General features: G+C 42.0%; 1 protein-coding gene across 1 annotated transcript in view; it reads left to right on the forward strand.

The window, feature by feature from the left end:
* Positions 1-23035, forward strand: part of znf1035 (zinc finger protein 1035) — a 33226-nt gene extending 10191 nt beyond the window's left edge. Inside the window, exons 2-4 of the mRNA XM_028579514.1 lie at positions 11563-11617; positions 13970-14029; positions 14127-23035. Of these exons, the coding sequence (XP_028435315.1) occupies positions 14168-22381 (8214 nt within the window). The 5' untranslated portion in view covers positions 11563-11617; positions 13970-14029; positions 14127-14167 and the 3' untranslated portion in view covers positions 22382-23035. The remainder of the gene's footprint in view (positions 1-11562; positions 11618-13969; positions 14030-14126) is intronic.
* Positions 23036-26226: the final 3191 nt, after the last annotated feature.

Raw genomic sequence — 26226 nt, forward strand, 5'->3', positions numbered from 1 at the left:
CGGGGACGTTGACAATGCACGCGCGCGAGGTGATGGATAGTTCCAGTCACTTCGTCATGTATTCACTTCATTGAAACAAGAGAAGAAAGCCTCACTGAAGAACCGGTCAGAGTTACATATATTGCTCTCTGCCTGCCATATGCCAACGCTCCGGTAAGTCTACTCACCCCGTCTCTGCCCGGGCATACCCCAGCTGCCCGCACATTTGTTGACGTACTCCCACAAACAACGATGCACGCGACGGTGAAATGGCGAATTTTTTTATTTTGTTTTTGGACAATGTAGTTAAGGCGGCAGGCGTGTCTTGTTAGGTGGCCGCCTAAGCTGCAAAGTGCTGCGGGAAATCCTGTGTTGCTTTTAAGGTTAGCTTACTATAAAGATGCTGGTTGACAAGTAGCAAATGGTAATGCTTTGTCTATAACGTTAGCTAATTCTTTGTGGGTAACATAAGATTATGACATCGTTCAACACGCTCAGTTATTTTTAGTATGATTGATTGTTTTGACCACGGTTAACAACTCTGGGCTAACCCACGAATTCATCAGTAACGTTATAGAGAGACGACTAATCTAATGGTAATTTGGCCAGCTAGCACACCCCTGTCTGTCTGCCTCACTCTTCCAGCACTGCAAGGCTTCAGTCGGGATGAGAGCTGACAACAGTCAGCCCCCAGCCAGCTAGCAGTCAGCCACTATCATTACAGCAATCCAAACCTGGTCAGCACTTAACTCCGCTGCTAAGGATGCTAGGGGCAGTGTACTGAACCATTGGGAAACAGACCCAGGCACCCGAGTCAGAACAGCAGCCATTCGTAACGTTACACCTCCGTTAGCGTTACCGGTGTTTGTGCCGAAAATCTGCCTGTTGGTAACATGATAGGGATGGAATAGAGCACAGAAATCAACGGGAACAGGATGGAGCCGGAGATTAAATAAAAAAATGACGCTGCAATGCGGTGAATGCGGCAAAAGATTGAGGCATTTTGTTTTAGAAAAGAGAACCACTTACAACTCACGATACGTTTGTGGATTGGCTACTGCTAGCTGCAGAGTAGCCTATCCAAGCAAGACAAAGCAGCTACCCTGTTCACAAGCCAATCCATCAGCGTCAGCGACTATACAGAGTCGGCAAAAGGATTCTGGCAAGAAGCTGTGCAATTGAAAGTGTCATCGAAGGACCCCTCAATCTATTGTCAGGCGCTGTGAGATAATCTCCGTTAGGAATTACGTAATGAAATCGCCTAGGCCTGCAGGTAATGCATGTATAGTATAGCCTAAATTTCCGAGGCAACCTCAGTGATTTGACCGTGATTAACCAAACATGCTACAGGGGGGCAACAGAGTCTGATAAGTTTAGACAACATAGGGAACGAAACGGGAGCGGGACTGGAATTAGGAGACTTTCTCTCTCTTTACAGGACAGGATTTCTTTTGGGGGAGGGGCAGTCACGAGATCGGGATATGACGGGAGTATTTTTGTGGGGATGGGATGGCAGCAACAATTGATTCCCGTGTCACCCTCTAATCTGAACGGGAAGGATAACTCTGGGAGTTGGAAGGGGTGTGTCACGATTCTGCCTTCTCACACAGGTTCATGGATCTGAGCGTTGCGATTTCGGTTTCATATCGCATATCGTTACAGCCATAATATCCACCTCTTCACCATTTGTACAGTACAGGCCAAAAGTTTGGACACACCTTCTCATTCAATGCGTTTCCTTTATTTTCATGACTATTTACATAGCAGATTCTCACTGAAGGCATCAAAACTATGAATGAACACGTGGAATTATGTACTTAACAAAAAAGTGTGAAATAACTGAAAACATGTAATATTCTAGTTTCTTCAAAGTAGCCACCCTTTGCTCTGATTACTGCTTTGCACACTCTTGGCATTCTCTTGATGAGCTTCAAGAGGTAATCACCTGAAATGGTTTTCCAGCAGTCTTGAAGGAGTTCCCAGAGATGCTTAGCACTTGTTGATGCTAAGCACCAAACCATCTTGATTGGGTTCAGGTCCGGTGACTGTGGAGGCCCAGTCATCTGGCGCAGCACTCCATCACTCTCCTTCTTGGTCAAATAGCCCTTACACAGCCTGGAGGTGTGTTTGGGGTCATTGTCCTGTTGAAAAATAAATGATGGTCCAACTAAACGCAAACCGGATGGGATGGCATGTTGCTGGAGGATGCTGTAGTAGCCATGCTGGTTCAGTATTCCTTCAATTTTGAATAAATCCCCAACAGTGTCACCAGCGTAGCACCCCCACACCATCACACCTCCTCCTCCATGCTTCACAGTGGGAACCAGGCAAGTAGAATCAATCCGTTCACCTTTTCTGCGTCGCACAAAGACACAGCGGTTGGAACCAAAGATCTCAAATTTGGACTCATCAGACCAAAAAACAGATTTCCACTGGTCTAATGTCCATTCCTTGTGTTTCTTGGCCCAAACAAATCTCTTCTGCTTGTTGCCTCTCCTTAGCAGTGGTTTCCTAGCAGCTACTTGACCATGAAGGCCTGATTCGCGCAGTCTCCTCTTAACAGTTGCTCTAGAGATGTGTCTGCTGCTAGAACTCTGTGTGGCATTCATCTGGTCTCTAATCTGAGCTGAGGCTGGTGACTCGGATGAACTTATCCTCAGCAGCAGAGGTGACTCCTGGTCTTCCTTTCCTGGGGCGATCCTCATGTGAGCCAGTTTCGTTGTAGCACTTGATGGTTTTTGCGACCGCACTTGGGGACACATTCAAAGTTTTTGCAATTTTCCGGACTGACTTACCTTCATTTGTTAAAGTAATGATGGCCACTCGTTTCTCTTTACTTAGCTGATTGGTTCTTGCCATAATATGAATTCTAACAGTTGTCCAATAGGGCTGTTGGCTGTGTATCAACCTGACTTTTGCACAACACAACTGATGGTTCCAACCCCATTAATAACGGAAAAAATTCCACTAATTAACCCTGACAAGGCACACCTTTTGAAGTGAAAACCATTTCAGGTGACTACCTCATGAAGCTCATTGAGAGAACACCAAGGGTTTGCAGGGCTATCAAAAAAGCAAAGGGTGGCTACTTTGAGGAATCTAAAATATAAGACATGTTTTCAGTTATTTCACACTTTTTTGTTAAGTACATAATTCCACATGTGTTCAATCATAGTTTTCATGCCTTCAGTGAGAATCTACAATGTAAATAGTCATGAAAATAAAGGAAACGAATTGAATGGAATGAATGATTGAATGAGAAGGTGTGTCCAAACTTTTGGCCTGTACTGTATGAAGTGGGTGGTGTGTGATCTGCCTGGATCTCTTTTAAAGGGATACTTCACCGATTAGCATTAAGCTTTGTATCAATAGAAACCCGGTACTATTTTCAAATGACCGTGCTTCCCTCCCTCAAGTCCCTCTGAGATGAGAGATCTCTGTATTGTGTCTGGGGAAAAAAAAACCTGACTCAAAAATTGTCGTTTTGTGTGATCAGAGGCTATGGACTACAGCCAGTAGTAAGTGCTAGTTCTGCATGTTTTCAACCCGGCCATAGGGGATGGGACCTCACTCCCAGAATTTCCAAATAGTGTCAGCCATCTTGAAGCTAAGCTAATAGGCTATTGCTCTGTGGAGAAAGTTGAGTAATTAATTCATACTTTAGTAGGCTAATCACGATGGCGGGAGGTAGTTTTGAAGAGGATATGACCGAAAGGGATTTTGAAGATCTGGTGCGCGAATCCGATGCTCGTGGCTACCTGTACGAGCCGCAATACGGCTCGTACAGGTAGGAGGCGGCCGGAGCAGCTGCTGCAGTAGAATGTAGAATGTAAAATGTTTGTCTGGCAAAGACTTTTTCAGCAGCAACCTTGCAATTATGTGCATTCAAACTACCGCACATGCACATGTGAATATGCAGGAAACTTTATTACAGACGGAATACTCGACCCACTACGCAACGCAGACCAGCACCTTAGCCTGTGGTGTCGCTTGATGCCGCTAGCCAGGGAAGGGGACATCGAAAGCGGTGTGCGAGAAAGTGGAAACGCGGAACGAGGGCAGGAGTTCGAGCTAGGTGGAAAGCTAATGCTACCCAGCTACCTATCCGATCCATTCTGCTTGCAAATGTCGCTCATTAGACAACAAACTGGGACTACATCCAACTTCAACGAAACCCCCAACGCGAGTTCAGAGACTGCTGTGTTTTTGTGGAAACATGGCTAAACAACAGAGTACCGGACTGCGCTATCCAGCTACCAGGCCTACTAGCCTTCTGAGCAGATAGAGATGTTGCTCTGTCGGGTAAGACTCGTGGAGGTGGGCTGTGCGTATATGTTAACACGGACTGGTGCAGAAATGCGGTGCTTGTATCCAACTACTGCTCACCTCTGGTGGAGTTTGTTACTGTTAAAAGCCAACCATTCTACATTCCACGCAAATTCACGGCTGTGTTTATACTCTGTGTTTACATCCCACCAAACGCTAATGCTACCAATGCGTTAGTATAACTTTTAACCTCAACCCCATTGAACACTTGTGTGATCAGCTTGGGCATGCTGTTTGTGCCAGAGTGACCAACACAACCATGTTGGCTGACTTGCGACAAATGCTGGTTGAAGAATGGGATGCCATCCCACAGCAGTGTGTGACCAGGCTGGTGACCAGCATGAGGAGGAGGTGCCAGGCTGTTGTGGCTGTGTATGGTTCTTCCACACGCTACTGAGGCTTCTGTTTGTGAAATGAATACATTGTTAAATTGCCAATATGTCTTGTTTCTTCAAACTTCAATCATCCAATCCACCAAATGAGTCAATGGCAGAATAAGGTGTTTGGCATTGGCAGAGAAGATTTGGCAAATTTTTCATGGGCACAACCCACATACTCAGCGCTGCTGCTCATCCCACAAATACATGTTCCTTACAAAGCATTGTTACCACAGAATAATAATCTACCAAAAAAAAATTTCCTTACTTTTTGTGCTAAGTTTACATAAATGACCCAATTTAAATACATATTCATCTTTCCAGCGATTGTGTCTGAACAACACCCAGCCAGATGTTTCAATCAATCAATCAAAATTTATTTGTATAGCGCTTTAAAACAACCAGCAGGTGCTTCACATCGGAACTAAGAATAGACAACATATCTTGCAATAAGAAGAATGAAACGTAGAAAACAGTAAAATCACAAAAGGTTACACAGAAACAGGAAGAGGAAATTGTCACACCACTTCTGCGTATTAAAAGCCATTCTAAACAGGTAGGTTTTGAGTTTAGACCTAAAAAGAGCTACATCTGTAATTGTGCGAATATCAGGTGGTAACTTGATCCAGAGTCTCGGGGCAGCAACCGCAAAAGCCTGATCACCCCATCGTTTGTACCTTGACCTCGGCACTTCTAAAACCAGTTGGTTAGAAGACCGCAAAGACCGGCTGTGCTCACGCAGGGTTAAAATCTCGGATAGGTATTCCGGGGCTAGGCCATTAAGCGCCTTAGAAACAAAAAATAAAATCTTAAAATCTAATCTAAAACGCACAGGGAGCCAATGTAGGGTGTAAAGAACGGGAGTGATGTGTGCACGTCTAGATGTATTTGTTAAAAAGCGAGCAGCAGCATTTTGCACAAGTTGAAGACGTGAGATGGAGGCTTGATTCAAACCAACATAGAGAGCATTACAGTAATCCAACCTTGAACTAATAAAAGCATGGATCGCTTTTTCTAGATCATGCCTGTTAAGGAATGGCTTAACTTTAGCTAGTAGACAAGGCTGGAAAAAGCTAATTCTAACAACATTGCTGATTTGTTTGTCAAATTTCATGTTGCATTCAAAAGTAACCCCCAAATTTCTGACAGCTGGCTTAAAATATGAAGCCAGTGCTCCCAAACTCAAGGATGGACCTTTTGTCGTGCCTGAAGTACTGAAGATGATACACTCCGTTTTATCTTCGTTCAAGTTTAGAAAGTTTTGGGATAGCCACAACTTAATATCATTGATACAACTAAGCAGGGAGTCTAATGCGACAAGGTCATTCGGTGTGATAGGCAAATATATTTGCAAATCATCTGCATAACAGTGAAAAGATAAGTTGTGCTTTCCTATTATAGCCCCTAACGGCTATATATATATATATATATAAAAAACAGGATTGGGCCAAGAATTGAACCCTGGGGTACCCCACAAGAGAGGAGTGGTTGACGAGGAACAGTCACCAATCATAACAGAAAAGCTCCTATTCGCCAAATAGGAGCTAAACCATTGAAGTGCCGAGCCTCGGATACCTACGTATTGATCAAGGCGAGAGAGGAGGACTGCATGGTCTACCGTATCAAAGGTCCAATAGCACTAAAACGGTAGGATTTCCGGCATCTACAGACAGGGCAATATCATTGTGCACTCTAAGCAGTGCAGACTCAGTGCTGTGACGTGATCTAAAACCAGATTGAAATTTTTCAAACACAGAGTTCAGTTGCAAAAAAGTTGTAACTGTATAAAAACAACTTTTTCCAAAACCTTTGACAGAAAAGGCAGATGGGAGACTGGTCTAAAATTGACACTGTAAGGTCAAGATTAGGATTCTTAAGTAGGGGCCTGACCACAGCATGTTTTAAAGGCAGCCGGGACAGAACCTAAACTAAGACAAGAATTAAAAAAAGTGAGTAGACTCGGCCCAATGGTGTCATTAAAAACCTCCTTCACTATCCTGGTGGGAACAATGTCTAACGGACAGTGGGTAGGTTTCATGTGTTTCACGATCTCAGAAAGCAATGTCAGAGAAACTGGCTGAAATTCCTCAAACACAGCAGAATGCATAGGAGCAGCAGGTACAAACACATTAAAACTAACACTGGCGTATTGCCTGACAGATGCAACTTTGTCAATAAAATAAAAGAGAAACTTCTCACAGGTACTAGTTGAAACCTCTGTCAGATCAGAGGTGCATGGATTCACAAGAGAGTTAATAGTATTAAATAACACTCTGGGTTCATGGCAACTGCTAGCTATTACGGAAGAGAGATGTTGCATCTTTGCCACCTTCACAGCCTTCTGGTATGTAGCTAGACTGTCTCTTAATAAACCCAGTGATACTTGCAAATTGTCCTTCTTCCATCTTCGTTCAGCTTGTCTGCAGTGTTGCCTAAGGGCCCTTGTAGAGTCATTTAGCCAAGGGTCCGCCTTAGGTTTAATAGATTTAGTCCGGACAGGGGCAATAGTCTAAAATTTCAGTGCACGTGGAGTGGAACACAGAGATAATGTTATCTGGATAAGAGGGAGATACCACACCATTCATAACAGGGCTTGACATTAACTTTTTGAGGCACTTGTCCTTCGGACAAGTACATTTACGTTTCACTTGTCCATGCACAAAAGTCACTTGTCCGGGTAAAGAGTCATCATTTTATAAAAAAAAATTGTTTTGCTAATGCAGAATTCGAACAAACCGTTGAAGGCATCCAAACACTATCAGCATTAATAAAATTCAGTTGAAACAGTAGAAACAAACGTGCCCCAACAATAGATTTCCCATTCAACGAGAAAAAAGGATCTCCAGACTTCATAGTACAAAGTAATATGTTGCACGCCGGTGTGCAGAAGTTAATATATTGAGATTCTAAGTCAGTATTTTAACGTTTGTCATTACTTTCAGATTCCCAGTCAATATTCTAAGTTACTAAGTCAATATATTGAGATACTAAGTCGATACTTTGAGATGTTGAGTCAATTTATTAAGATTATAAGTCAATATTTTAAATGTTCTCATTGGTTTGAGATTCTTAGTCAATATTCTGAGTTACTAAATCAGTATATTGAGATACTAAGTCAATATGTTGGGATAAGTCAATATATTGAGATACTAAGTCAATATTTTAAGATAAGTCAATATATTGAGATACTAAGTCAATATATTGAGATTCTAAAGCAATATTTTACATTTTCTCATTAATTTGAGATTCTTAGTTTATATTCTGAGATACTAAGTCAATATTTTGACCAGACGTAGTGGTGACTTAAACTTGAACTTATACTATATCTAAAATAATTTTGTAGACATAACAATGGATTTTGCCACTTAATGTTGGTGTTAACTATTTTTTTTTTTTTTTTACAATTTCACTAATTTCTACCCAGCAGAGGCTGATTTAGAGATCCTTTAAAAGCTGTAGCTACTTTACAGTTGATTATTACCTGATATTTAATCCGCATGTTATTTGTTTCAAAAAAGAGCACAAAAAAACATTCTAGAACGGCAAAAACGACCTCTGGATGGGAAAAGGGTATTTTACAACAGCTTTGAATGCAGCACGAGTATGGCGAGGCCAATTTCAAGTGAACGCAACATCTGTGTTTTTCCGACAACCGCAGCTACAACGTCATACGTTCCTCTCCAATGAAATACAGACAGACACACTTTTACACCGTTTAGCTGTCAGCATTTTAACCGTGTTTACTCTAGCTGCTAGTTAACCGTAGGTTAACATTACCTGCTGCCAAGTGTAATGTTAACTAGCGTGACATGCGGCAATGTTTAGGTTCCCTCGTCCGTTTTCGGAGCATCGGAGAGAAGCGCTGACATTTCAGTGGCACCAAAATCTGCGTTGCAATTCGGTCCGGTAGATAGCGGTCGTTAAGGCACCGGTGCCGTATTAGCACCGGGTCTCTCGTTTTCTGTCAACGATGTGGCGAGGAGGTAACGTTAAGGCGGAGTTAGCAAGCTAACGTTAGCTAACTAACACCGGCTGGTTCAGCGTGCTTTCATGCATCGCTTACAGAGAACGAGCTGAACAGCGGGCTGGGTCTAACGTTAGCGGCCCGCTGACCGACTACCGCTGGGTCCGCTGCCCGGGATTGCGGGGGGGAAAAAATTTATCGTTTCAAATCGGTAACATAGACTTAATGAGTGGCACATAACGTGAACTAACATGGCATTTTATTTTGTTTGAGTTTTAACTTGTCCAGTGGGACAAGTAAATTTCTCTTCCACTTGCCCTACAAAAAATCCACTTGTCCCGGACAAGCCTTAATGTCGAGCCCTGCATAACACAGAACTGTGAGCCCCCGAATGCCAAAGCAAACTCTCCAGCTGAAGAGGAGGTGAAGCAGCGGCGCCTAGAAGCTGAGGAGACAGGCTTACTAGCAGGTGGTGGTACACTGATCTCAAACCTGATGGGGAAATGATCTGCGATACCAGTTTCTTTTATTTCACTTAGTGAAACTGAAAGCCCATAAGTAATAATGAGGTCCAGGGTGTGTCCAAGATGATGTGTCGGCCCTTTCACACACTGATTAAGACCAAAAGAGATTAAAAGTGATTTAAAATCATTAGCAAGTGGGTTAGACAACACACATGAATATTGAAGTCCCCACAAACCAGGAGCTTGTCGTATTTTGGAACTACATCAGCTAAAAACTCAGAAAACTCACATATAAAATCCTTGTTGACTTTTGGTGGGCGATAAATAACTGCACACAACACAGGAGAATCCAAGTCAGCCACAAACAGCTGAAGTTCGAAACTATTATAACAGAGTGCAGGTAACGATCTGCATCTGTACTCATCCTTGAAGAGCGTGGCCAACCCCCCACCTTGACCTGACGCTCGCGGAGAGTTGAGGAAAGAACAGCTGGGGGGGAAAAGCTCAGAGAAGGCGCTGTCATCACCTGGTTTCAGCCAGGTTTCCGTCAACAGAAGAAAGTCCAGAGCATTGGTCTTAAAAAAGTCATTGAGGAAAAAAGTTTGACCTCCTCCCTGTAGTGGGCCTCTTCGTTGTTGGTAATCAGTCCCACTACAGTGGTGTCATCTGCAAATATCACTATAGTGTTATAGGCGTGACCAGGGTGCGAATTGCCAGACACATGATCATCTCTCTCTCTCATCAGGGCTGCCCTCTCCTTCTTCTAAATACTTTTTCATAGAAGTGGCCTCCGCTCTCTGCTGTCACATCTCTACCTCTCTTAACCAAGTGAGGGAGCATTGACATCCGCATTGACATTAAAATGCAAATAAATCTGTAAATGCACGGGATATTACGATCTGTCCAATCCGAGTTTTCTGTTGCATGACTAAAACAACTTTTGAACCAACACATGTTCCACAAAAGCAAGTTCCTTCCAGAGGCTACTTTGTAGCAGCACCGTGGCTCCGTCTGGCGCTTAGCACAGCACAAGACGATTGTGATTTGTTTAAAGGAATACGCCACCCTTTGTTGAAATAGGGTTATTTACTGTCTCCTCTATATTTATATAGGTGGGCAAACGCATTTTTGTTTCAGTGCATGCATTGTCTTAGTCCGGTGGCACAGCCGCTAGCTTAGCTTAGCGTAATGAATGGAATCCTTTGTTGCCGTTAGCATGTCGTGAGTAAAAGTGACCCAACCACAACAAAAGCAAAACCTAATTACTTAATGTGGCCTGCGTATTCACGAGTAAAAATAGCAATGCAGATTAAGACCAGACGATTTCCTAGGCAGATATTGACTTGGGACTATATTGGGTGGAAGTAGGCTACAGCCGAAGCACTGCTACTCGGGCACAGAGATATCGGCAGCCCGCGGGGCTCTGCGGCCGGCGCAGAGTCACTGTTTCTGGGTTGCTGGACAACCAAATGCCGCTGCCCTGACTGAGCTCTGCGGAGCTTGACGGTCCGCTGCCCGTCCAGTAACCCAGAAACAGTGACTTTGTGCCGGCCGCAGAGATCCGTGCGAATCTCAGTCTCAGAGGAGACGGTGAATAATCCTATTTCAACAAACGGTGGCGTATTCCTTTAAAGAAATGCCAATAAACTAGAGCATGTTTTTCTCCCATCCCAGAATACTGTGTGAACTAGCCGGACTGGCAGTGGGAGACTAGGCTAAGACTAACACCTTATCGGCTATCTCTATGCAGAATTTTCCTCGCCAATGTACGGTCGTTGGCAAACGAAATGGATGAACCTTGGCTGCGGATCATCACTCATAAATAGATTATGGCCAGCAACGTCATGATTTTCCTGGAAACATTGTAACAACAGCGCCATGCAACAGCATGTGCATGTTTCGCCGTGGTTGACTTTTGAGGATGATGAGTGACGCCACGAAAGTGAAACACACGAGTGTAGGTGATGTTACCCTCGCAGTTGTTAATTACTCACGGACCCTCCCCCTCTCACACACATTGGCTAACTCTGGCAGACTCACGCCCTCCTTGTTTTTCAATATGAAATGTAAAAAATTTCAAATTTGCAGGTTGCACGTGTGCGAGTTATTGTAAAAACAAAATACTCACACTGCCTCAGAAAATGGTCTCAGGTCGTATTATGGAGCCCCTGCAAGCGCAAGCCAGTTTAAGAATTTGTAAGTGAAACGAGGCTGTCACTTGTAAGCATGCACATCTGGCTGTAGATGTTTTGAAAAATGAAGAATGATTTTCAATATCTTATAATTATTTAATTTAGGTTTCTTTACTTGTTGCACAGGGATAGCAGCCTTACCCATTTCACAGGCACAAGCTTTGATTTCTGTTTTGTCTAGCACAATAGCCATGATGCATAAACAAAATGCAAAACAAGTGATCCCATTAATAATAATTGTATTTCCTTTAATTTTACAGGCAGCCAGGATTGATGTCTTTCGAGATTTAGATGGCAGCAGACGTTCAACACCAGGTAAAAAAAAAGGTTCTTTATAACTATGTTAAGATTTTGAGTTTTTTCTTTGAGAAATGCTTATTTGAAAATAAATTGCATACAGTAGATGTGAATATCCTAAGGATTCCATTACATAATTAAATTAACATCGGAAATGCATGATTGTCACTGCTATTGCTTTAAGTACTCCTGAAAAAGTTTTTTAATAACAAAAGTTTAATGAAGCAGTTCTTTGAAAGGAGGAACAGCATCTGCATTCAAGATTTAAAAAACAAAACAAAAAAACAGACAGAATGAGTTAATGCAGTGTGTAAATCCACAGAAGCGTATAAAAAGCATTAAATATTGAGACAGTGACGTTGGTATTGTTTTCACGAGCGCTGGAAGTAGGGGGACAGGAAGAAGAGAAGGGCCAATCTTTTGTCTTTCTCCGGCTCTAACGGCAACAACGGTTGAGGGGGGGTTAGTGTGGAGCCATTGCCAACAGTCCTCAGTACTGAGGTAAACTCTAAGGAAATATGTCACAGTACAGAAGCTAAAGACGCTCCAACTTCTGTTTGACTGGGACTTTTAAGACTCCAGTTGATAGACCTCAGATTGTTGTTCGGATTGTCATAGGGTCTTCTCCCAGCTGAAATGGGACAGTCTTGGCTGAGTCCAACCTATCCATGCAAGACAGATTCAGACCGAAATCAGCCCTGTGTAAAAAATGCAGGGGACTGTTGCTTCAGGTACTAGTGAGACATGAAATACAATCCAGTCAAATGTCCCAACCTCCCACGAGATATGGAAATGCCAGGTGTTCCTGCTTCACACTCACAACACCTTTTGGTTTTGCCACCTGATCTAACTCAGCACCCAATGGTGATCAGTTAACCTCTCCGCTCCACTCTTTAACCGAGTTTCCAAGACATATGGCCCCAGATTTGATAAAACAACGGCAAAGTCAATGATCAATCTTTTGCTTAAGGTGTTTTGTAACAAGTATCCTTATGACTTAATGCTCACATGGTGTTTTGGACAATACATGACAAGAACAGAAGTCCATTAACAAAGCACAAAAGATCAAGGTTCAGATCAAGCAGGCCATTCCTCCCAATTACCCCTGTTCAGGTTTCTCTGTTGTTGCCCATATGAGTGCTAAAATCTTTCAGCTATGTGGCTATGGAATCCCCTAGCAGTGCCCTCTCCAGGATCCAACCCAGAGACTCCAAGAAGGCCAGGTATTATAAGTGCCTGTTTGGTGCATGGGCTCAGACAGTCAGAACCTGCCTCAAAAGAAAAAAAACTCTACACAGCCACACTCAGCCTGAACTTGTAAAGACACCTGTCCAACTAACCCTGGGCAAGCCTTAAAAAGCAAAGTCAAGTATAGCTGTCACTTACTGTTGTTTTCATTATCAATTAATCTATGATTTAACCTATTGCTTTAACATTTCTTCTATTTGATGTATAAAAAAAGAAAAATAGCCATCAAATGTGGTATTGGTGACATCTTCAGGTTGCCTGTTTTGTCCATACCACAGTCCAAAAATGATATAAAACAGGAAAAAACAGCATATCCTCACATTTGACCAGTACAATACACTTGTTAGATAATGTTACATTCCAGAGTTCTCTGTTGATTTGTGTTTGTCACTGTGTGCTAGTGGTGGAAAATTATAGTAAACGGAGAGCGGCGTGTCAGAAATGCAATGCGACATGACGTAGGTCCCGTTCAAGGCCAGGCTAATGTTGGAATCCCCTCTAGTGGACCGAATGTGTAACAACAACCACATGCTTATAGTGGCATTGACAATGCATAAGCCTGAGTAGTGTAGCACATATCAATAACAGGCTGCATTTGAGCATTAAATACTCGAATATTTTTCGAATATTTAAAAAAAATAACCTTGCTGGGGCGGCCTCTAGCTCACCCAGTAAGAGCGTTCGCCCCATGTTGGCTGAGTCCTGCAGCGGCCCAGGTTTGAATCCGACCTGCAGCCCTTTGCCGCGTGTCATCCCCCATCGCTCTTCCCCTTTCATATCTATCCACTGTCACTGTAATAAAGGGAAATCCCCCCAAAAATTATCTTTTAAAAATAAAAAAAAATAACCTTAACAGTTATACCTGATCACATAGTTGCAAGATTCCCAGAGACAACTAAACCTCTCCACTACTGTAAATAGAATTTTACAGAGGGAATTTGTGTAGTCCCCCCTTGTCTGGTCACATTTTAACATCCACACTTTAAACCAACTGAACTCTAGTTGTAAATCTATCTGGTGGCAAATTCGTATTGGATAGAATTTTGATATCATTTGTAGAATATATTTCTTTAGTGACTTGTAAAATGTTCACAATAATAATATTAATATCTATTTTCCCAGGTTTCTATTTAGATGTATCCCCCATCTTGGATAGTCCTGGTCCTTTGTGTCCATGAAAAGGTCAGAATTTTCTTTTCAATTATTGTGTAGGTTATTTTTTTACATGAAAATGTTAGGAGTTTGTCTTTTGTAATAATATGTTTTTTTGTGTTTTCAGGATTGGGCAAAATAAGCCCTGGCTTCCATTCCTTGCAGAGAATGGCCAAAGGGTGGGATTCATACTTCCATAACATTCCACCTCTATCATCAGATCCAAGCACTTTGAGAAGGACATCTGAGTCAGAGGGAAGTCTTTCCCAGCATATAGAGAACTTGATTGGACATCATGACTTCCCCAATGCAGTGTCTCCACATGATGCCCCTGCAACAAACTCAAACTTCAACACAAACTATAACTCAAATCTCAGTATTGAAAATCCCAGTCCAGACTGTCTTTATCAAAGCTACTGCAAGGAAACACCATGGCAAGCTGATGTAGATCAAATGGAAAAAGATTACTTGCCAAGATGCGGAAATAGTATCTCAGATTTTGGCACCGATGGATTGTTGACGTTGGGATCTTATCCTTCATCTTTCACAACAGATTTACAAGAACTTAAGCAAGACTGTGGAATGCTAGCTACATCATTTCTTGAAGACTACTCAGATGTTAGTAGCTGCTCTGAAGCAGAAGTGGGTGAAACAAGGCCCTCTTGTAAATTCATGGCAAGTAATTCAGTTCCAAAACCAAAAATTAGTATTGCTACAACACACAGCTCGTCAGAATGGCTTTTCACTGATACTGGAAATGTGATGCTTCCGACTGAGAGTCTGTGCCCTAATATGTCAAAGACTAATGTAATTCTGCCAAGTACATCAAATGTGACGACAGGAGAAAATATAGTTGAATGTGCACAAGACAAGATGGAAGGAAATGTCAAATCTTACACCGGACACCATCGGTCCTCTACTACATTTAGCATGGGGACAACTACAGGAAGCGAGACTGTAGAGGATATAAAAGATCATGGTGGTTGTCCAGATCAGAAAAGAGAGGAGGATGTGGAGAGAGATCTCACTCAAGGAAAACCAAACCTCTCGATGAGTGATGGAATAGAGGACTACACAGATGGCAATGAGGAGGAGCAAATTGCTGCAGCTGCTCCAAATAGCATGACTACATTGGACAATGAGCAAGATCACTCCGATGAGAAAGTCCTAAGAAAGGAAATTAAGGAATCATTTGACCAAAATGATAATCCCAACCCAACAGATGGTCATGATGGAAATACAAGAGAAGACACACAGGACAAAAGTGAAGAACTAAAAAGTGAAGGAAAGGAATCTGGTGCATTTGAAAATAAGACATTTGATGAGCAGAAATCCCCAAATCCTAACCCCACTGATGGTCAAGATGAAAATATGGAAACTAACTTTCAGGAGAAAGAGATCCAGTCAAATACCTATGAATCTTCAGATCCACTGGATATGAAAGTGTCAGATTCTAAAGATGTCACCTGTGAACTGAGGGAATGCAAAAGTACCTTGAAAAGCAACGGTCATGATGTTGAATCCTGTTTGCAGTTATCTGAACACCAGTCTTCTGGAAGTGTAGCTGTGATAAGTGATGGTCATTTCAGCAATGCCAGTGACAAAAATGAGCAATGTGTTGCAAGTCATTCAGAATCCTGCTTACAGCCAAATAGCTCCAGCACAGATGTAAGTCCCTGTCTAAAAAAAGAATTGACAAGTGCAGCAGAGAAGAAAACCACATCATCCTCTATAGAACTATTTTGCACTGACCATCCTGTGACTAGTGACAGTAAAGAGCCAAATGTTTCTAATGGTTTAGAATCCTGTTCACAGTCAAACACCTCAAGCACAGACATAAATCCCCGTCTACGAAAGGAATGGACAAGTCCAGCAGAGATTACAAATGCAACTTCTCCAGATCAGCATCAGCCACTACACCAAAGTCCAGTGGCCGAACAAACAGGAAGCGTTAATGTGGATGTTGCTGAAAATGCAAGAGTGTCGTTGGAGTTGGACACATCTGCGGTGGATCCGTCAGGGCTTGGCGTTCTGTATGGTGAACCTCTGTCAAGAGAAGATTCTTCATGTGATGCTGATGAAATGAAACTTGACACAGATCACGATAAAGACAGTTCTGGGGCCAGACCTGACAGTAACAATATAAACTATTCAGAAGGACAAGCACCTCAACTCAAATTCTCTATACAAATGAGAAAACGTCTGCAGCCTGTCATAATATTGAAGACCTCAGAGTCCGTAAATGGAATACGGAGTAACTCTTATCATTGTGCCGATTGCAAACACACAACACACAATGTAGATGATCTAATTGAACACCACCATTGTTGCCATTCAGTGCACAATTTCCAGTTTTGTGAGACTTGTGATCTCTACCTTATGAGGAAGGAACAAGCAGAGAAACACGTGTGTTGTGTAACCAAAGAAAGCCCTCTGCTCTCTTCTGATTCCAACCTACCAAAAAAAGGAAAACGTCACAGATGCCTCAGGTGCATTAAGTGCAAACTCAAGTTTTCCAAAATGGTTTATTATGTCAGGCATATGAGGACTCACACTGGCAAAACACCCTATAAGTGTAATGGGTGTGAATCATATTTCTCACAGTCTTGTAGCGTGCGAAGACACACGCGTATACCTGGAAGATGCAAGCAGCTTAACCATTCAGTTACAGATTCTGATGTCGTTATCAAAGAAACTAAAACACCACCACAAAAGAGCTTGATACAGAACAAACCATATACAAATCTGCGCGGATGTGATGTAAAGCTTGTTGACATCTCCAAAACTCATCTGTGCAGTGTATGTGGTAAAAGCTTCACAACTGCAGACAAGGCCAAAAAACACTTCCACAACGTACACAAGGGCAAGAGTTTGACAGTTTCATCAAGTCCGTGTACCACAAAACGCAGTGGTGGGAAAAGCCAAAAACTGGAGAATGAGATAACAGGATTATATAAATGTCCTCTTTGTCCACGGCTTTTCAAGTACTCTTACAACAGGGCTCGACATTTGCGTGACTGTGTCAGAGAAACAATATATGGTGGCAAGGAAAAAATTGCTGGTAAATATCGGTGTCCCTTGTGCCACGCTACCTTTACTTTACCATCTAACCGATATAGACATATTAAAACATTTTGCTTCAGAGAGTGTGTTAATCGGCTTGCAAAAGAGAGGGTCAAATTAAAGGAACAGGTTGAACGGAAAAAAACAAAGGGAATTAAACAGAAAACAAAGTTAAATAAAAATGAACAGAATAAACAGCCTAAGGAAATGACACCAAAAAAAGAAGCATCCCCATTTTTAGCAGCTCCCAAAACGTTGCCCCATTACAAATGCAATCTTTGTCCAGCAGTTTTTTGTCATGCTTCTGGAGTATACAGGCATATGAAGAAACATGAGCTGTTTAAACTCACTGGCAAAATGTTCAAGTACAGGAATTCACTGTTGTCTACCTTGTCCAAACCAGCAACTCTAAGTACTACAATGACTGGAGTGAGTAATGATAACTCAAAATCAAGTGAAGCAAACGGAAGTCTTGCCCTGAGCTGTCATTTTTGTGAAAAGTGTTTCGACACACCACAGTCGCTAAAGAAACATGAGAGCAATCACCGAGGTCAAAGACCATACCGCTGTCTGGAATGTGGAAAAGGGTTCAAGAAACGTGCCTCATTGATTGGTCATAAAAGCGTTCACCAGAGGAGGATACAGTGCACGGTCTGCAGAAAGATTCTTCCAACTATTGGAGAACTGATCAAGCACAGAAGCTCACATCTTAAAAGGGGAATGCTTCAATGCCCAGACTGTCCTCAGCAGTTTCAGTATCCTGCATATCTCCTTAGGCATCTAGACACCCACAAACAGAGGGCAAACAAGACAAGTCAGCTTGATGAGAGACCACCATTAAAACCACAGCAGTCCATGGAATCTGTAAAAGAGGAGAGTGGACCAAAACCGCTACCGTGTTCCTTGTGCAAAGAGGTATTTGATGATCCCCAAATTCTAAGAAAACATTGCCTTACACATATATCTAGGTCGTCGACAAACCAGTGTCCATTTTGCAAACATAATTTCAGTACTCGCCGTTATTTGCTGCGCCATATGATCAAACATACTGGAGACAAACCCCTTTCCTGCTCTAACTGTGGAAAACAGTTTTACCGTGACTTGTACCTTAAACTTCATCATGAGAAGTGTTTGCATGGTCAAACCAGACATCTTGTCACAATGGAGTGTGACACGAAGACAAAGGGGCAACATCAGTGTTCCTATTGTCCACGGAGGTTTTTCAAGATAATCCGCCTGAAAAATCATCACCATGGCCACAAGACAAATACTCTGCTTCTATGCTCAAGATGTGGGCAGTACTTTGGATTCACAAAATTAAATCAACATCAGAGGAACTGCAGGGAAACTACAGAGCTCAACGCTGACTTATCTCCTAATGGTGATGTCGGTAAAAGCACTTCACAGCCGAACCATGTCCCTCTGCCTTTGAGGTCAAATGCAACCAGGATGCTTCCGTTTAAATGCTCTCACTGTACACAGAGGTTTAGGTACAGATCGTTACTCTTGAGACACCTTATTTCACATACTGGTGTGCAACCCTATGCATGTATGCACTGTGGACACAGATATAGAAGTCAGATAATGTGTTTGCAGCATGAAGCTTTCTGTAATGGTGTTGAAAAAGGGCAGTCAAAAGTCAAAGGTGAGGCTGCAACTCAATTGTCAAAGACGCCAACTCTCAGAGAAGCAGCACAAAAGCCCCAAACAGAAGTTGAATTGCAGTACAAGTGCAAATTCTGCACCAAGACATTCATGAAATCACGAAGCCTGAGACATCATATTTTGACACATAACGAAGTGAAGCCTTATCGCTGTAAAGCCTGTGACAGCTGCTTTTCAAGGTATGATCATCTGGAAGTACATCAGACTCACTGTAGAGGGAAAAGAACACGATTGGAAGTCTGTATTCCCAAAATTAGTTTGGATGATGTTGGCAGGGGTTGGCAAAATAGGTTTGGCCTGGAGCCTACTGAAAAGCAGGAGACATTTGAGTGTGAAGTCTGTTCAAGGAGCTTCTTAACTCAGTCTAAGCTTTCTCGACATGTCACTTTGTTCCATACTACTAAACTATTCAAGTGCACACGCTGTGGCTCGTCATTCTCTCATGAAAAAACTCTGAAAAAGCATTTGAAGATGAGGAGGTGCAGGAAGTTGTCCAAAGAAACTACACTGGAAACTAATCCAACAGAAAACGTGTCAACCCCACTTAAAGCGGTGAGAAATAGAATTATACAACGTATCCATCCTTATTTGAACAAAACGCACAAATACGTATGTAGTCATTGCCCCCGTGCTTTTGTGAACAGCTGGCAATTGGGTGTGCACACCCGACTACACACAGGAGAGAGGCCATATGCATGTGATAATTGTGGTGAGAGATTTATAAGGAAGGATTATATGCAGCGTCATTCCACAAAGTGCCACAAAAAAACACCAATATTATCAAAGTCCACAGTTGGCCAACTCCGACAGTCGACCTCTGAAAGCCCACCAAAAGGCTTTTCGTGTGCATACTGTAGTTCCCGTTTCTTGCTATTTTCACAGCTTCAGGAGCATTTTTTAAATGCGCACCAGCTGGAAACAAAGGTACCACCAGTGTCCACTGCTCCCCTACAACATCATCTGTTGAATATACCAAACATCAAAGAAGAGCCTTTGGATGAGAGTTGCGACGAACCGCTTAGTGATGCGGCTAATTTAATCTGTAAACTAGATAAATCTCTTGATAGTGAGATCCCCAATAAATTTTCATGCCCAGAGTGCAATATGTCCTTTACAAATAAAGCTGGACTAACTGGTCATCTGCGTGTACACACAATGAAGTGTCCTTTTAACTGTAAAATATGCAACAGGGGCTTCTGGAATAAAAGTCTTCTCCGTAATCACAACAGGAAATGTAGATTTGGACGCATTTCAGAGAGAAGTACAACCCAACCGTTGGAAGTACCTTTGAAAGCACAAATTGATTTTGTGCTGAATGACTCTGTTCTAGTGTTTAAAGACTCCTCCACATCAACTGGCACTGGGGTTCTGCAGACCAACTTCTCCCACAAAGATGACTTAATGGATGAATCCCCACAAAATGCTGAAGAAAATCAGGTGCAAAGCAGCTCAAGTAAAGAGAAGAAAGCTGTGCAATACCAATGTTCAGAATGTGATCAGAGCTTCACAGATGGCTTAATGCTTATTAGTCACCTTGAAGACCATGGAAGACAGGAACAAGCAAAAAAGCGCAATTCATGTATTAAGTGTGGGCAGGTGTTCGCTAGTAAAGGAAATCTTCAAAGACACATGAAGCTACATGAAAATAATAGGAAATACTCTTGCCCTGACTGCTCCAAGGTGGTTTACACCCAATCTGATCTTGAAATCCACAGAACATGCCATGACGGAAATAGGCCTTTTGCTTGCAAACTGTGTAATTACAGGTTTTGGACAAGGCCATCTTTATGTAATCATTACAGAGAAGAACATCCAGATGATGCATTCACTTGTCGTTTCTGTAACAAGGCTTATTCTGTCAAAAAATCACTGGCAAGACATTATAGAAGATGGCATCAAAAAGAGCAGCAGGATCTTGGGAGAACTGTACCTGACAAGTGCAGCACTGAACAACAATCCAGCAGTCAAGTCAGTAGCACTGGTGAAAGCGGTGAAGATGTAAAAAATGGCAGTGAGGACAGCGACTCCGACTCTGCACCTTACTTCCCGTGCCACGTGTGTGGCAAGACATTCCCAACATCAGAAAGTCTTGAGGATCATCAGCGGTGTCACCTGGGTGAAAAACCACATGAATGTGCAGAATGCGGTAGATGTTTTTTCCAGGCATCCCAGTTACAGCAGCATCAACGAATGCACAAGTCTGAATTTCAGTGTCAGGCATGCGGCAGGGGTTTTGTCTCAGTCTTTGCACTGCGTAAACACAAGCACACTCATGGAAAGAGCCGTCCGTACCGTTGTTCCAAGTGTGACTTCAGTTTCACAGGACCCTTGCAGTTGGCAGAACACATGTCTACCCATCGTGAAGAGAACTTCCCATGTGATATATGCAATCTGGTGTTTCCCTCCAAGAGTAGCAGAGCTGAGCATCGGAAAAGCCACGCTAAGCCAGGTGATCACCCCCCACCTTCAATTTCCAGGGAAGAACATGAGAAGTCTGCTTCACATACTAAAAGTTCATCCGTATCCTCCAAAGAACTTAAATACCGCTGTGGTGTTTGTGGTGAGCGTTTCAGAGACCCAGAGGAGCTCTCAGAACACGGTTGCATGGCGGCCAAAGAGCGGGCATACTCGTGTTCAGACTGCGATAAATATTTTCTGCATGCATCTCACCTGAAAAAGCACCAGACCACCCATCAACTATCATCGTCTACTAGTGAATATCCATGCAATCAATGCAACAATAGTTTCTCCTCATCTCAGCGCTTCCACAGCCATCTGATGAGCCATGTTGATACTTCAGCAGAAGTTAAGCATAACACTAAAGGTGAAGATGAACGTCTATCACACGGTTTCATATGTCCAGTTTGCCATCAGTGTTTTGCTAGTGCCACTGAATTGATGTGTCATTTCCCCACACATCCTGATGGTACCTTTGAATGCAAAACTTGTAAAATGACATTTCCCTCTGAAAGTAAGCTTGAAGAACACCGTCGCTCTCATGTTATATCAGATACTGAATTTGAATGCACAGACTGTGGCAAGAACTTTTTGGGAAAAGATGCTTTCTGCCAGCACCACTGTTCCCATCAACAGCATTCAACAATGGAGGCTGAATACTCAAGTCCATCAGCTAAGACATCCCCTCCAACGTATTATCAAGCAGCAGGAGAGGAGGAGGAGGTTGACGTTACCGGAGAGGACTTGTACAATTGCCCTGTTTGCTCAATGCCGTTCTACTCGCAAAGTGGTCTTTTGGAGCATCAAAATAAACAGCACCGAAATGAGAAGCCATTCGAATGCCAGCTTTGTGGAAAAACGTTTGCCAGGAAGCGGTACCTCAGAGAGCACGAGCGAAGGCATCGTCAAAAAGACGCTGCTCAATTGGAAAGCAAGTTCAAATGTGCCCAGTGCCTCACGGAATTCAGTTCAGCACAAGATCTGTCTTTGCATATGAGATTGCACGCTGAAAAAGAAGTTGGAGAGTACCGCTGTGAAATGTGCTACAAGTCATTCAGCCAGTGGTCTCATCTGAAGCAGCACCAAGAAAGTCATGTCGGCCAAGTTGTCTATGAATGCACAGAATGTGACAAAGCCTTCGCTTTTCCTCACCTACTGGAGGAACATCAACAGACTCATGCTGGGTCTTCTCAGTAGTGGTTGTTGCATACCATCTACCTTATCTTCACTTTGAATAACTAGCTAAAGTTACTTGGGATTTCAAGTTACTTCATACCTTACAATTTAGATCCAATTTGTATTTTTGGCCTTTGTTACATATTAACAAAGATGTTGGCTCATGTGACTATGACAGAGCATCTTTTCCTTTGTTTCTATTTACATTGTATATATTTTAGTTCTAATATTTGAACTTGTATACAGTAAATCAGCTACATAGTTTCTTGACAGTGTTTGTAAATATATGACAAAATTGTGTAAAGCTGTTTAACATTCTGTGTGATGAATACAGACAATGATGGGATGAGATGTTTATAAAAAGTCTGGGACAACGGCTTTTTATGTTAATTTCTTTCATGTTTGACTTTTTTTTTGAAATTTGTTGCTTTGTTAAAATTTTAATCTATTGGTAGTTTTGTTTTACTTAATGTACAATAGATCATTTTTTAATTTTCAGTTTAACATTTCACTGCATTTATGGGTTGCATTTTTGTGGTTGCTAGTTTGCAAGTTTCTTGTACATAAAAACAAAATGTGTTATTTTCACAACCCAATGATGTCCTTTCTAAAGAAATTTGACTTGATGCATTCAATCAAGGAGTAAAGTCAACCAGAAAATATATTTCTCTCTTTGTATTTCTGTTTGGTGTCCACCAACTCAAATTAGAGCTATGTCTAAAACTCACAAAAAATGACTTATGTTTTTAGTTAATACTACTGCCACAAACTAAATAGAAGTAATAGGGAATACTTTGTCTAATATTGTGCATCAGCAAGGTGACTTACTGGAGTAAAAATGTAGCGAGTATTCTGGATTTGAGAGAAGTTGTCTGGTTATTACAAATAAAAAAAATTAAAAATAAATCATCTTACGGATATAACCATAGCCAGCATTCAAGGAAGAGCTTTAAATATTTAGTTCACCAATATACTTTTTTTTTTTTTTTTTTTTTTTAAACTTTTATTAGCAAATGCACAAAAAAATGTATATAATAAATCTCAGTATACCTACCACTTATCAATAGCAGATCAGTGGTTAATGATGTGGGAAGTTGGTGCTGGTTTGAATCAAGCAGATGCCTTGGGCCTTTTTGTGTGGAGATTGCATGTGCTTTCTGTCTGTTTGGGTTTCCTCATACAGTTTAAAGATGTAGGTTGGGCTAAAAACTAAACTTCAAAAAGTTATATATACCAGATTGGTTTTCTGTCTTTGTTCTCCAAAATATGTATAAAATGTAGTGGCCTTTTTTGTTTCTCCTAATTTGCGGTAAGGCATTTGAAGGTAGATTTAGTGGTGAAAATGCCCACAACCGTTGTCTAAGATTATATTCATTTTGGGGTTTTCATTGCAAACCGAATTCTAATAAAATAAATCAATAAAATATATTTTACTAGAATACAACATACAATTAAAGTGCCTTGCAAAGATTAACTGATACAAACCTGAACATTATATATTCCTAACCATATCAAGTTGGTCTGGATGGATGATCGGAACTGAAGCACCGGCTCAGCCCCGCAGAGCGTGGCACAGCTGGTTAGTTTCAGGCCATTAGTTGTCATAGCAACAGATACAGTAATCTGGTTTCTGTAAAAGAGCCGTGTTCTAGCACCAGAAAATCTAAAATCTGGCCAGTCTGCACAGCACCGAGCCGCTGTAAAATAGTTGTGCAAGAGAAAAACCAGATTGGACAGATAGACGATGCAGAGATCTGAGGAGCAGTTAACCACAGTCCTCATAAATCCACCGGAGTTTAAAATTCCAACACAAAGAAATCGGAAGGAAACTACATGCACCCAGCGGAACATTGCTGACTGGTCAAATCAAAGCCTTGAGACTGCCCCACTAACTGCAGTAGTTCCTTCTCTTTATGGTCAACTTTACGGTTGACATGCTAAAATACTTCCTCAAGTCCTTAGAACCTTTCTGCATATGTACTACCTTTCTGTGTCTGACTGCACTGCCTTTTAAGCTGATATGTGAAGGTCATGCTACATGCTATAGGTAATTATGAATTACATGGCACATCCCAACCACTTCTTGCCTTTCTTATCAGCCAGAAGAGGGCTTTTAGTCACATGGCTCTACTTTCCAGTCCTGGAGATAATCTTAATCTTTGGTTTAGTTATATATTTTTCATACTTTGAATCTCAAGGAACAATCTGTTTATTAGTCTGTCTACTATATGTGACATGCTAGCATTATGTTGTATTCAATTATATACTGCCGAAGTCAACGTCCTCTCTACATAAAGATAAACTGTACTGGGGTCTGGCTCTCCTCACCACCACAAGAAATACTGAACTTGCTACTGAATGGTGACAACTTACCCTCAGTCTGGCCTCAAGATATCTGAACTCCTCCACTTAGGGCAGCTTCTCTTTGTTTTCTTATCTTAGCAGACAGCCAACTGTTTGAATTTAAAGAACCATGGCTTCAGATTGGCTAAATTTATATAATATATATAATAATATATATATAAATAGATAGATAATGTTTATATATAGATAGATAGATATGTTTATATAGATAGATAGATATGTGTGTGTGTGTGTGTATATATATAGATAGATAGATAGATAGATATGTATATATATATATAGATAGATAGATAGATATGTATATACAGTGGGGGAAATAAGTATTTGACCCCTTGCTGATTTTGCAGGTTTGCCCACTTACAAAGAATGCAAAAATCTACAATTGTAATCATATGTACATTCTAACAGTGAAAGACAGAATCCCAAAGAAAATTCCAGAAAATCACATCATATGAATTTATTAAAATTGATAACCATCTGATGAGGAAAAACAAGTATTTGACCCCCTGGACAAACAGCAAGTATTCTGGCTCCTACAAGCCAGTTAGTCTTTCTTTAAGACAGAGCCCCAATCCGAACCAATTATCTACATCAAATACACCTGCCTCACCTCGTTACCTGTATAAAAGACACCTGTCAACACCCAAACAACCAGCATCCAACATCACCACCATGGGCAAGACCAAAGAGCTTTCTCGGACATCAGGGACAAGATTGTTGATCTGCACAAGGCTGGGATGGGCTACAAGAGAATCGGAAAGCAACTTGGAGAGAAAAGATCAACTGTCGGTGCAGTTATCAGGAAATGGAAGAAGCACCACACCACCGCCAACATCCCTCGGTCTGGGCCTCCACACAAGATCTTGCCTCGTGGGGTGTCCCTGATCATGCGAACGGTGAGGAATCATCCCAAAACCACAAGGGGGGAACTGATGAATCAACTGAAGGCAGCTGGGACCACAGTTACAAAAGAAACGGTTGGTAACACACTACGCCGTCATGGATTGAAATCCTGCAGCGCACGCAAGGTCCCCCTGCTCAAGAAGAAACATGTACAGGCCCGCATGAAGTTCGCCATTCACCACCTGGACGACTCAGAAGAGGCCTGGAAAAAGGTGATGTGGTCAGATGAGACCAAAATAGAACTTTTTGGCCTCAACTCAACTCGTCGTGTTTGGAGGGCAAAGAACACAGAGTACAACCCAAAGAACACCATCCCCACCGTCAAGCATGGTGGTGGCAACATCATGCTTTGGGGGTGCTTTTCAGCCAAGGGGACGGGACAACTCCATCGTATTGAGGGGAGGATGGACGGGGTCATGTATCGTGGAATTCTGGACCGACATCTCCTTCCCTCAGTGAGAGAACTGAAGATGGGTCGAGGATGGGTGTTTCAGCACGACAACGACCCTAAGCACACCGCCAAAGCAACAAAAGAGTGGCTGAAGAAGAAGCACATCAAGGTTCTGGAGTGGCCTAGCCAGTCTCCAGACCTGAATCCG

This window comes from Perca flavescens, chromosome 6, assembly GCF_004354835.1.
Source record: "Perca flavescens isolate YP-PL-M2 chromosome 6, PFLA_1.0, whole genome shotgun sequence".
Lineage (NCBI taxonomy): Eukaryota > Metazoa > Chordata > Actinopteri > Perciformes > Percidae > Perca > Perca flavescens.